General features: G+C 39.1%; 1 protein-coding gene across 5 annotated transcripts in view; it reads right to left on the bottom strand.

The window, feature by feature from the left end:
* Window positions 1–13,080, bottom strand: part of LOC117406735 (synaptotagmin-like protein 5) — a 95,646-nt gene that overhangs the window by 7,664 nt on the left and 74,902 nt on the right. For 4 of the 5 annotated variants that reach the window (XM_034011013.3, XM_034011015.3, XM_034011014.3 and 1 more), the window contains exons 5-14: window positions 12,844–12,970; window positions 12,399–12,548; window positions 8,711–8,834; window positions 7,612–7,738; window positions 5,853–5,959; window positions 4,764–4,841; window positions 3,337–3,402; window positions 2,801–2,979; window positions 2,488–2,590; window positions 394–555 (exon numbers count right to left, since the gene is read on the bottom strand). In XM_034011013.3, coding sequence (XP_033866904.3) covers window positions 394–555; window positions 2,488–2,590; window positions 2,801–2,979; window positions 3,337–3,402; window positions 4,764–4,841; window positions 5,853–5,959; window positions 7,612–7,738; window positions 8,711–8,834; window positions 12,399–12,548; window positions 12,844–12,970 — 1,223 coding nt within the window. The remainder of the gene's footprint in view (window positions 1–393; window positions 556–2,487; window positions 2,591–2,800; window positions 2,980–3,336; window positions 3,403–4,763; window positions 4,842–5,852; window positions 5,960–7,611; window positions 7,739–8,710; window positions 8,835–12,398; window positions 12,549–12,843; window positions 12,971–13,080) is intronic. The other variant, XM_059028924.1, reaches the window with a different exon arrangement.

Here is a 13,080-nt window from a genome sequence, read left to right on the forward strand (position 1 = left end):
AAGTTTAGGTAAGGTTAGTTTAAAAAAAACGAGGAAAACAAAGAAATGCACCCTGTATAATCTCTGGGGACCCAAAATGTGTTATAAGTTGCGTCTTATTTGGACCGCTACAGCCACAACAGAAAATACATTTTTACATTTTAATTTCTTTCTTTATAATCCACTGTGCTAATGTTGGTTTTGTTTAGGCCACCTTGCCTGCCTGATGTAGCTAACTCTTCTCTAATGTTGCTAACATCAACATCAGACCTAGAGAGCTGCAGACCTGGATGTAGCTGTGGCATTGGTGGTATCCCTGGAAACAAGATGTTACATCTCAATGGAATGCTCCTGTACAAACACAGTCCTGTATTCTGCACTGCTGCCCTGACATCAAGTGGACAAGTTCTCTACCTTGGGCTGCAGCGCAAACCACTCTTCAGTTTGGTTCTCGAACTCCCAGGACTCAAATGGGATCTCCACCTCCCCTAGGAAGCGGTTATGCCCAAACCTGTCGTAGTGCCAGACTGACAGCTGCAGGGTCCTCGTCTCCAGCTGCGAGTGGCTGATCACATACTGATAAGTGACAAGAGGAAAGATTGGGGACATTATTGTTTTATTGACTTCAACACCAGACCTTCTTTTCCAACTAGCTTTGCTTGTACAGATGCCCTCCGGCCTTGTCTCATATTGCAGCAACATCATGGCCATTTGTAGAGCTACATTAGCAGATTGTAAAGAAACAAGTCATTTAGCATTGCCAATTTACACCTTTTGCTAAGAATCATTGGGAAGATTCATTCTTTGCTAGCTTGATTTTGCTCTTTTGACAGTCTATGGGAAATCTCTCCGAGGAGTGTGCTAAATCTGCTCTCAATTTTTGTTTGCTTCCTCTGATACAGAAACTACTGTAGAATGGACAATTTCTATCTAGGCTCTTTGCCAACTAACATTACTGCCACCATTCTGTCATCAACAATTTAATGCAAAGTAAATCAGAAAGGAATGAACTACAAGAGCAGTACCCATTTATAATAAACTGATGTAAATTACAAATGCTATAACGGAATGTTGAAATTCATTTACAGCACTAGGGAATATGCCGTGACCCAACTGAAAATATTGGATTACAGTAATCTCCGGCTAAGAGAACACCCCTCGGGAAGGAAGCAAAGTGTTCTTATAGCTGAAGTGTTCTCTAAGACGGAGTTAGCCACCAGACACAATATGAATAAATACATAAATAAATAAATATGTATTACTGAATAAGTAAAAGAAAAGCAATAGGTATGTTAATAACCTAGAATAATAAACTAAACTGTCAAACTAAATTAACACAGCACCCCTACGCACGTTAAAAAATGCAGCAGCAATATACAAGACATGCACATTATTTAACAAAATGGTGAAGCAACTCACCAGAACGGAAAGATAGAATTGCTCAGTGACTTGTGTCTGATTCAGGTTTTTTTTCAACAGCTTGAACAATTTCCAACTTTATGTAGCAAGAGAAACAGCGGTGCGTTTCGCTGTTTGTTTACATGCCATTTTGTAGCGATGCGGTGCGCTCATGGAAATCACAATACAAAATGAGTCAATGCTATGGCAGCGGTTCAGGAAAGATTTAATAAACTAATCAGTGTGCCTCAAGACAGTCTCGTGATGACAAGTCACATTTGAAAAGACTGAATAAACCATTTTAATTTAAGTTTGATTATGTGTTATCAGGTTACAAAACAGTACTGTATCTGTTGTGAACGAATCGCTATAGGTGCCAAGAAGGTGTTCTTTTAAGTTCCTGTTCCTTTAGGTGCAGCATTTACAAAGGGAAAAATTTGTTTCACCAGAAGGGTGTTCCATTAGGCCAAGTGTTCACTTAGGAGGTGTTCCTATATGCGGAGACTACTGTATCAGTTAGCCATGACCTTCTACCGTTAGTTAAGCGAAAAGTAGAGAAAAAAAGAGTTCAGAAAAATGTAAAACACTGGAGACATGAGTAAACACATGATATGTACGTATTACTACTCTACAATAACATACCACTAATTTATTTGGCCAAATAAAAAGGCCCATTTTAATATTACCAGGACTCTAACTCCAGGCTGTGGAAACTTTGACAGCAGAATACCAACACTCTGCTTGTCAAGATATGTGAGATTTACTTGCACTTACAACATATCGGAGGTAAAATTGCAAAAAAGCTACTGTACAGTATGTTTATGATGTTAAAACAATAATATATGTGTCTAAGAGAAAATTCGGGATGCCAACCTTAAAATTCAGTTCTATTATAAAATGGTTTCATCTGATTTTAACATGGAGCCACATATTACTCATCGCAGTACCTCATTAGCATCTGAATAAGGTCAAAAGGGATGAAAAAAAAAAAGTGTTTCGGAGAACATAAAATAAACTGATCTATGAACTTCCAGTGTCATCCCAATTAAAATGATACCACGCTAAGCCTTCCACTGGCATTCTACCTCATTTTGATGGAGGGTTCCCTACCTTTAAGGTTTCATTGTAGACTGGATTTGTCGTGTTGGCTTTAAGCTTTGTTTTCCTCTTGCTCTGGCGAGACTTGTCTGGAAGGAGGTACGCCTTCACATAGCTGCAAATAGAGAAAAATGAATAATAAAACAAAATAAATTAAAATAATATAAAAAGACATGTACTAATTCCTGTGGGCTGTATAAATATCCTAAAATAAAAATAACAAACACACCATTTCCTAGTTAAGCCTTCAGGCCTTTTAATTTGAATGATACACCCCAGAACCCCATTGTAGACTTGTGAGTTAAATCCAGTAAATTGTCCTTACGGGTCGGTTTTTTGTTTCTTCTCGTCGGCGATGGCCAGGTTGCGGCACTCTTTCACCAGTATATTCAGAGCCCCGGTTTTGTAGCTATAGGTGATGTTGAGGAGGATTTCTCCACTAATGCTCAGATCCCCATAGTCACCAGTCTCGCTGTACACACTCATCATGCTGTTTAGACTCGTCTGCAAGGCAAAATGAATCGTGATGAATCCTGTCAAGCTACATAGTTTCTCTGCTCAAAAGGAAGGGCGACCACCTGTAAAAATCACAAAATAAAATTCAAAATGACAATTTCACTCTCCAGGTGAAATGACCAAGAAAGTGCATGTTTATGACATGGAGATAATTTGCTGGCTATAATAACTTAAAGAATGAACACCAAAAAAGCGTAGTGTAATGACACATATGACTCTGTAGACACACAAAAAGAAGAACTCATTAAATTACACAAGCGAAACAAGACAAGAGGACACAAACACATCTGTGCCTGTGGGGACATGAAAGGTGTAGAGAACGAAAGGTTGCTCCAGAGGACTCACAGTTTCACCGTCACAGTCAGGGACATTAAGGTAACTCCACTTTCTCTCCGAACCAGACTGGACAGCCTTGCAGCAAGCGAAGCAGAGGTCAGAAAGGAAGGAAGGAAGCAGAGAGGTAGAGATTGGAAAGACACAACACTGATAAGAAAAGCCTCTTGTGCAAGCTGGCTCAGAGCGAACCCCTTTGACCTCATATGTCAACAATGATAGCAAGCTGAGTTTCTGTTACACTCTGCTGGCAAAGAGGTGAGATAAGTAAGAAGTAAAAGACACAGCAAGCTGTTGTAGAAAAATGAGCTGCAAAGGAGCTGATAAACAATGCAGTCACTACCAGTTGCTTTTACAGTACCAGCCCTGTGCAAAAACTATTGTATTCAATTTTTATTACTTCCGTTTTTTATTCACATTTATTACACATGTGTTACACAGGCTCACAGCGCAGATGATATTTCTTAATTTGACATTCAGTTTCAGGTTTCAGGGAAGTTTTGTATTTAAATGTATCGGATGGTTTTTTTTTTGGTGGCACCACCAAAAAAATACTAAATATTAAAAGCCAAGAATTTTTTACGAAAATAAAACGTGATTCTTGTATCAAACCATAAAATCCAGTAAGATTTTCTAACAGAAACTGCATTCCTTGAAAATAAGAAATACTTCCAGGAGTATGTTGTTAAACCTGTTGTCCAGCTGCATGAATCATGATAAAACTATTCTTGATTTGGTCATTTTGGATACATTTTGTGTTTCTAGTTCCCTTTAACCTTCTTCTCCAAACAAGTAAAAGGCAACTTGATTGGGTGATTGTGTTTTTAATTTCAGCCAATGTTGTTAGTTTAGCTTAGTTTAGCAAAAGTTTTTTTTTTATAAATTTAGTTGTCGCTAATTTTTTACCCCGGTTTTTCTCCCCAATTTAGCATGCCCAATTATTATCCGTATCCTCGGCTCACTGCTCGCAACCCCCCCGCCGACTCGGGAAATGGTGGCTGGAACACACGTCCTCCGAAACATGCTCATGCCAATCCATCATTTTTTGCACTCCTACAGCGAGGCCACCAGACCTATAGTGTTGTAGGGCAACACAGATCTGGCTGCTCCACTGCAGAACCACAGGCGCCCTATCGGCCACGGGGGTCGCTGATGCGTGGTGAACCGTGGATTCCCCTGCCGACCTAAGCCCTCCCTAACCAGGCGGTGCTCGGCCAATTGTGCACCGCCCCCTAGGAACCCCCGGTCACGGTCGGCTGTGACATAGCCTGGATTCGAACCTGAGATCTCCAGTTTATAAGGCGCATCCTGCACTCCACGCAGAGCGCTTTTACTGGATGCGCCACTCAGGAGCCCCATGATCTGCCTTTTGAGATGCACTGGCACTGTAAAGAAATACAACCACTCCATTTGTTCTTTGTTTGAACTAAAGGTCTTACCGTGGACAGTCCACCTATCAAACTGCCTCTGCTGGAAGGTGGGTTTAATGCCATCATCCTATCTAGGTCATCTTCCTCCTAAAAACACAAAACATGAGAGGTACAGTGTGTTAGCACAGTCAGGCACAGTCAGGCAGTCTGGCAGGAGACATCACAGCCTCACCTTGTTACTCTGAAATTCCACCCTGAACACCTGTCATTCTGTATCTTTGTGCTGGTTTTGTAATGTGGACTAATGTTTACTGGAGTCATATAATGTTTTTTGGAGTCATATTTCAAAAACTGTAAACATATAGTAGTCTTTCCACTGGTGCTAATAAAAACACAGCTGAATGTGTACTAATAGGAAACAACAAACACCAAGTCATTCTAAACTGAATGAAACAAGGAATCTAAAAAGTAAACATTCAAGAGGGGTTTTGCATACAGGGGTTACATATGATAGAAAGTTTGATTTGTAGCAGCTGGGAAGCATGACCTACACAGATAATGGAAAAGCTACCTATGCAAACAATCTTTAATGGCTCCAGGGGTGCTGACTGGTGAATACTGATATGCACGGAGCACATGATTTGGAAAACAAATGTTGTTTTCTTGCAAAAGTATAAACCTTTTCCTGTAGCACACCAGTTTGCTCGAGGGAGGTAACCGGGTGCATGCAAAAAGGTCAAGCACTAATTGAAAGCCAACCTGAGATGCATTTTCTATAACAACGGGAAGGGGAAGAAGTTGAAATAAATGTTTGTTTTGTATTTGGAAATACTGTATATAGCGGTGTTTACATCAACGACAGCTAATATGACATTCAAAACAATGTTTTATTTCTTAGCAGTTTTATTTCTTTGAGGTATGTCCTGTTGACAATAAAATATATTACTCCCAAGTTCTTTCAATATACTTTCAATATATAATTGAGACCTATTCATTATAAAACTGAGTGAATCATAATTATTTAAAAACCTGATTATGATGTTTTTTAGTTTGAGATAAATGTATTCAAAAGAAAGGTTCCATTATTCAGCTTTACGTGCAACATTTCCTATTGGGTAGCCTTATCAAAGCCTATTGAATGTGGGGGCTCCCACTTACCAAGCTATCATTGAGATCGTCTGGCACTGACTTACTCCTGATGCTTATGGAGTCCTCATTCATCTCTCCGTAAGGTCCGCTAATATCCAACTCAGACCTGCTGCGATCTGTGACAATGTTAAAAAATGAACAAGGCACGGTTATATATGCTGGGATGCACAGTACATATATACCACTGTTCCTAAGTTGCACAGTCCAGTGGTACAACAGTGTATTAAATGGATTGCCAATTAAGGAGATCACAATGAAAACCCAATACAATAAGTTTTCTTTTTTTTTTTTAAATATGAATGAACTAATTAGGGTTTTGCAGGGTAAAAATGTTCATAACTGGCAGCATTGTTCTTGTGCTTAATTTCGGGTTATTTTGAATTTCTCCAAAAAAAAGAAGTTGCAAAATGTATTTAAAAAAAAAAAAAAACCAAAACACTCCACTGAAGACATTAGTGAATGGCAGTTCGCTTCTCTTCTTTTTAAGTCTTACATCAAAGTATTAAATCATCAGGCAACTGCAAGCCAATATCTGCAGTGAACCAAGATTGCCTGCATTATTAACACAGACACTCTGAGCCAGCTGGAATGAGCAGATTAGACAGTAAATCCGACCTGTGGACTGGGGTATAGGCGGATATGTGAAAACGTCAGATTTGCAAACATCTATAGAAAAAGCATTTACACATCCATAAATAGGTTAGTGAACAAAAACAACACCCAAACTGCTTTAAACATGGGGACATTTTTTGCTTTAAAAGTAAGCAAACGTAAACAAGATTAATTAGGTTGCTAATACACAGTGTTGCTGTGCGGTTTGCTATAAGCCATCTCCATGCAAAGCTTTTTTTTTTTTTTTTTAAATAATACAAAACAAACGGTAAGTGTACAGTAACCTGCAACTGATGGCTTCTTTCTTAACTCTAGAAGTCCCTGCCTCCCTGGTTCTGCTTTCTAAATATCTCTGTCACGGTACTTTGCGCTCTTTCTAATGATATTGCCAACAGCCGATAAGCAGGTCGGTTTGAATATTGCTTCGGCTATTTTAAACAAACGGCCGGTAAGCATTGAGTTTATGAAGCTTGCTTTGTTTAATTCAAATGCATTTAAAAGCTACAGTAACACACTGCCAATATCTGCAAGTATGCGCTCCATCATAAACACATTGCACAAAAAAAAACCCTTTCTCGACTGGTGTATTGAAACGTCACTGCTACATGCAGCTGACTGACACACTCACATAGCCGCAGTGCTTACAAAGGTACCACGAAATGTTCCTGTCAGGACAACTGAGGAAGTGACTTTTTTTTAAAGTAACAAAAACGCTTATTTACTGCCAAACATGAACTTCTTTAGATGTGTTATGGCTGCAGTATAGAATACTGACCTTAAGGTTAGAGTTTTGGTATAGGGAGAGGATTATTCATTGTTTTATTAACAATAGTATGATAGCCAATCAGAGTGCAGTGTACTGACAGGAGAATTTTGTGTTACCTTTGTAAGGACAACCACACAGCCCGCCTCTCTTAAAGGTGAACGCACCAAAAGGCTGATTGCTATAATGCTTTCTTTCTGTTTCCATCGCAGAAGCTGCATTTGCTGGCAATGCCATTACTCTTGTAACCTACTTTTAATGTTTCTTTATTTCTTTATTTAGAGAGGCGGGTATGTGACGGTCGGATATGTGACGTTCCACTGTAGTAATCCTGTTAGTCATATTGAAGAGTACTCGGACCGGGTGGTTGAAATAATGAGCCATATACTGTACCCGAGGACAGACAGGCTCTGGAAATAGCTATTGAAGGCGCTGCACATGATTTCCTGTGGTTTCTATTGGAGTTGTCTGTGAAGCTTTCACTGCAATGGAAACTGGCCACACTCTCTGCGCCATCAGCCTGGAAGAAAGAGGAAAATGAATGCATCATCATCCTCATCATCATAATTAATTACTTCTAATGATCTGACGATCATTAGAAGTAGTCACAGGCCCTTCTCTTATCGTCTTTGACAGCCAATTACAATAAATGCATTTATTTATTGTCTTATTTTAAATGTACTTACCTGCCTTGCCTTGCTGTAATGTTTATTTCTAAAAGGCCTACAATGATTGTATAACAAGCAATACTGTATTTACATAATTATTACATGAGAGGTATAACAGAACGTATTCTTGAATTTCAAATGGAAAACTTCCTCTTAAGATGCCTGGTATGTAAGCCACAGGAAACCAGAGTCTCACAGGATTCTGATGGGTTAATAGTTTAAAACTGATTGTGATTCTCAATGGCTATGAGATTCAAACAGCTTATTCCACTAAGGGTAATAGTCACTTCCACAACAGGGTCTACAGTACTGTGTTTCAAACAAAAGTGCCCTGGAATGCTTGCACATGAAGGGCGCTATACAAATTATTATTTTTTTTACATTATGCAGTGCTCCCTCTTTACACAGTGGCCTTTATACAGTCGCCTTTTATACTGTGGAATCAGTTATATGGTTACATTGTTGTGGCTCCCATTGGCCCCGTAATGCCATTACAGTAGCACTTTTCTACTGAAACACAAATAGCATGGTCTTGTATCAATGGCTCCTGACTAAAAAGTTATAAAGGGGGAACACTGTATATTCATTCTCTCCCAGACATGATGCTGACTATTCTGTGAACCCAATTCAATTGCCTTTTACTTAGGAAAAAAACATTTTAATTTGATTAAGACATCATCGATAAGGTATCAAAATAAATATATCTCCACATCCACTTTACTGATTGCATAATTTCATATTCTTTCTAGAGCATTTTATTTCCCAGCTACAAGTTAAGTGAAAGGGGCCCTGTGTGCAGGAGCCACGCTGTTTATAGGACATACCCTTCTGCTGTAGCCGGAGGCTGCGCTGCGTTTGCTGAGAGTCGGTGATTTCCCAGGAGTAGAAGATCGGAGATTATTGGGCATCGCCTGCATCCCTGAGGATTCCAGCGCAACAATGCCCCCTCTATTGATGAGATAAAGAAATGCACTCAGTAAACAGGCATACTGTATTTCTGATGCCTTGTGTTGCAGGATGCAGGATGAATGATATTCAGTAAGTAATGCATTCATTGCACTGCTCAACATCAGGTCCAACATGAGGTGTTACTGATACCCTACGCAGTCTCTGCTGTGATTAATAAGGTGTAAAAACTAACCCCTGTGTATTCTGTGCTCCTATCAATTGTGTGGCTAGTCCTAGTAGAGGGGTAATGCTCAATTTACAATCAAGTCTAATCCCTCCAGTATAAAGTACAGCACTAACGATTATTACTGTTAATTGTGTGTTGAGGTAACACTAAAGTCCGTATCATCTTTCCTTACAACACATTTTAAATTATAGTTTCCATGTGGTTTGGTGTTTAATATTGCCTTATCCCTTTTAGACATCCTTTGTCTGGTAGATATCAATTGCAGATTACTTCATATAGAGTACTACAGTTAATACGCAGCAATCTTATTACAAACAAACAACAATGTCTTGGGTAGAGCTGAGCAAACACGACTGCACTACTTTATAACTCTGCTATTTCGCTGTTTTGTGTTGGTACTCAATCAAACGTCCAGTCACAGGAGGACATGACACTCCAGTAGCAAAAAAGAGTTTAAAACAAATGATTCAGTAACATTGACAACAAAACTAATCGCTACAGATTTAGTGGAAATCACTCAAAACAGTAGATTTCCAAAGATTTTGGTACTTTGACTTGAGGTCATCTTGTACATGGAAAACAATCAACAATCAATACTGTGAACTGTCAATTTGAAATGTACAGTTGACCATGCAGCCTATTTAACTGATACAGTGCTAGATTTAAATACATTATTGGGCATTTCAGGAATAGACTGGTGATCAGTACATACTAATTTACACAGTGCCTATCTGAGAAATTACTTGCAGATGAGATTCTTATAGGGCTCAAATACAGTATGTGGAAAATCGGGTGATCCATATCACACTGTAAACTGATGTCTGAGAAATTGAAATAAAAAGAACAACGGATTTTAAGGAGAGGTCAATGGTTACACTCTGGTTTAGCTAATACAGTTTATACATGATTCTGATGTGAGCTGTCTGGAGACCACAGGGATCCTTAGACTTCTAAGCCATCAGGATTAAACCAAGTGACTCTAAACAACAAGAGGAATACATTGGTTAAAACAGCTGTGATATTTCATACCCACAACAAGCTGAACTGTGAAAACAGGACAGGAGCAATCAACCGGGATTCAATATAACAGTTACTATCAGAAGGGATTATTGTGAACTGAGTCATCAAAAGCAAATTGAATTAAAAAGAGCTGGAGTTTTTAAAAGTGCCTTCTCTCCCAAGGCACTGTTTTGTTCTCAAATTCATGTCAAGTCACGGTTTAATCCAGTCAGCAGAAAGGCAAAATGTCAATCTCAGGGATAATGGGGAGAAAGCTAAGGAGTGTTGAGGGTCTCAGCTCAGATTCTAGCAGATGTGTCTGTATCTGTCATCACAAGACCAGCAAAAACGCCTTCATGATCTGTCTACCTCTCAGCGAGGGTAAAGATAGAACAGTGCCTCATTCCACCCAGGTGACAATGCAAGAGCCTGTAGCTTTTATTTATCACACAGCTCAGTACTGTACAACCTCTCCAAGCACCGTGACAAACCTGCCTAACACAAATCATCTCAAATCATGCTATTAAAAAACCCTGAGGTGACATTTGTGCCTTTCTAACTAACCATCACACACCAAAAGTCAGGGTGATTCTAATTGTAATGACTGCCTTATATAGCTTAACTATTCACCACCACCATCAGAATCCACAGGCACAGACACTGGAGACAGTCCTCACACACTTTCACTTATCGTTTTAGTAACTCCAGGAGTATCAGCGTAGGTTCTGACCCTAAAAATGCCATTGCTATGAATCTGTTACACTCACTAAATATTGCTCATGCAATCAATATCCGTAATGCTGAATACTGGTTGCTTGTTAGCTTTTTTCTTATCCAAGGTGATTTCTTTCCCCTTTTGTGTGAATGTATAAGACAGTAGGATGTCGTCACAATAACCTGTAGGCCAGGCTGCAAGGTGTTCTTCTCATTGAATATTCATCCAAATTGGACTTCAAGGATGCATTGTTCTGTATTTCTACTGTATATATTGCTGGTCTGTGTGCAAATTGGGCACATTCTATGATTATTATTATTATTATTAAATTCTTAGCAGATGCCCTTATCCAGGGCGACTTACAATTGTTACAAGATATCACATTATTTTTACATACAAGGATTAGTTGAAATGCCTACACAATTTGTAGTTGTAAACTAAACTGAAATGTATACATGTGTAAATGATGGCATCCTTATTTACAGGATCTTCCCTGGTACTGTGTCCCTCATTATCCGGAGCTCAAGAGGGTCTTTCCTATGACTCTCTGCAGGGTTCATATTGCCAGATAATTCACTTTCTAATCATTGTCAAAAGATTACATTGTTTTCTGTTGGAAATTCCAAGTGGTCACTACCATGCGTTCCTGATCCACACGAAGGCTCTCCATAATGAAAGTAATTTCCCTGATTCACTCTGGCTGTCAGACCTAAATCTCATCTCCAGTAAGTAAATTGCACATCAAAGGAGAGCATTTTTCTTTTCTGTGCAGTGATCCATTACTGATAGCATACCTTCATTGTGAATATTTACTTTCTGTACCTTTGCTTTTAAAAATGTATAGCAGATTTGAAACTCTGCATATCTGCATGTCTATTTAAAACAAATTGAGGTTACTGATAAGAGCTGTTGACATACTGTGCGTATGATTGTTTATTGTTATAATTTTAAATCATATACTTGTGAAAAGGAACAGGCTTCAACATGCACAATACAATACTGGGCAGCAGTGTGGAGTAGTGGTTAGGGCTCTGGACTCTTGACCGGAGGGTTGTGGGTTCAATCCCCAGTGGGGGACACTGCTGTTGTACCCTTGAGCAAGGTACTTTACCTAGATTGCTCCAGTAAAAACCCAACTGTATAAATGGGTAATTGTATGTAAAAATAATGTGATATCTGTATAATGTGAAATAATGTATAATGTGATATGTTGTAACAATTGTAAGTCGCCCTGGATAAGGGCGTCTGCTAAGAAATAAATAATAATAAAAATAATACAAAGCACTGTACAGTATGTTAAGTAAGTCTTTTTACTTACAAGTAAATTGTGTTTTGTGCAAATTTATTTAAGCAACTGCACACCGCGGAACCGAACAAAACAGAAAATGACATTCGAAATTAAATTAAGTCGGGTTTAAAAGCACATTTACACAAAGGTATCCTTACTACAGCTTAAGTCCACTTACTGTAGCTTTGAAAACTAGTCCCACTGATATTTCTTACCTTACCCTTCAAAATCCTCTATTTATCTCACTTTATATTTTTAATTTACAATGCTCTATCATTTTCTCGTCATTTTCTCCCCAGTTTGGTTGTCCATTGCCAAGCCAATTGCCCCTTTCCATTGAGCAGCTCCACAGCAAAGTGTTTCCTCACAGCTTACCTTGCAGAGCGACTTGCTGAATGCGTACTGTGCACACTGTGTGCGTCCAGATCTGACGCTGAGCCAATGCTTCTTGAGTCCTCTGGCTTCGGGTCCAAATTATTCCCATTCCCAAGTGTCAACCTACTGCCTTTCTTCTCCGCTCGGAACCTATACCGGAGAAAAGAGACTAAATTGTGACAAATTAAAAGGTACATTTTCACTGGGTGTCCTTGATCCAAAACCAGCTGTGCCAAAACAGTTCCACAGGTTGGTATCCTTTTCAACCAATCAGAACACATGTTTTACCATTTTGTAAGAATAACATCATTCACAGTGTACTACGTCAAGCCTCTATGTTGATAACTTCATACATAAGTTGTATATGTACAGTATAGCATCCTTAGAGTGGTGAAAGGAACGGCTGGAATAAAAAAAAAAAAAAAAAACCACCTGTGTTTCTTACCCTCTGTGCCTCGAAGCATCTATCACATTTCTTAGGGCACTTCTGGTGGAAGTGGGGGTAACAGATCTCTCTTGACCATTCTGATCTGGCTGTGCTTTCAGGTTCACCTTTTCAGCTTTGCTTTTGCCTGAAACCACAGGAGAAGAATACATCAGCACCCAGAGAGGAAATAACTTGCTCAACCAAACCATAATACACAATGGTCAGGCAGCAGATTTCACAAGTGAGTTAAATCTT

Source organism: Acipenser ruthenus, chromosome 8 (genome assembly GCF_902713425.1).
Source record: "Acipenser ruthenus chromosome 8, fAciRut3.2 maternal haplotype, whole genome shotgun sequence".
NCBI lineage: Eukaryota > Metazoa > Chordata > Actinopteri > Acipenseriformes > Acipenseridae > Acipenser > Acipenser ruthenus.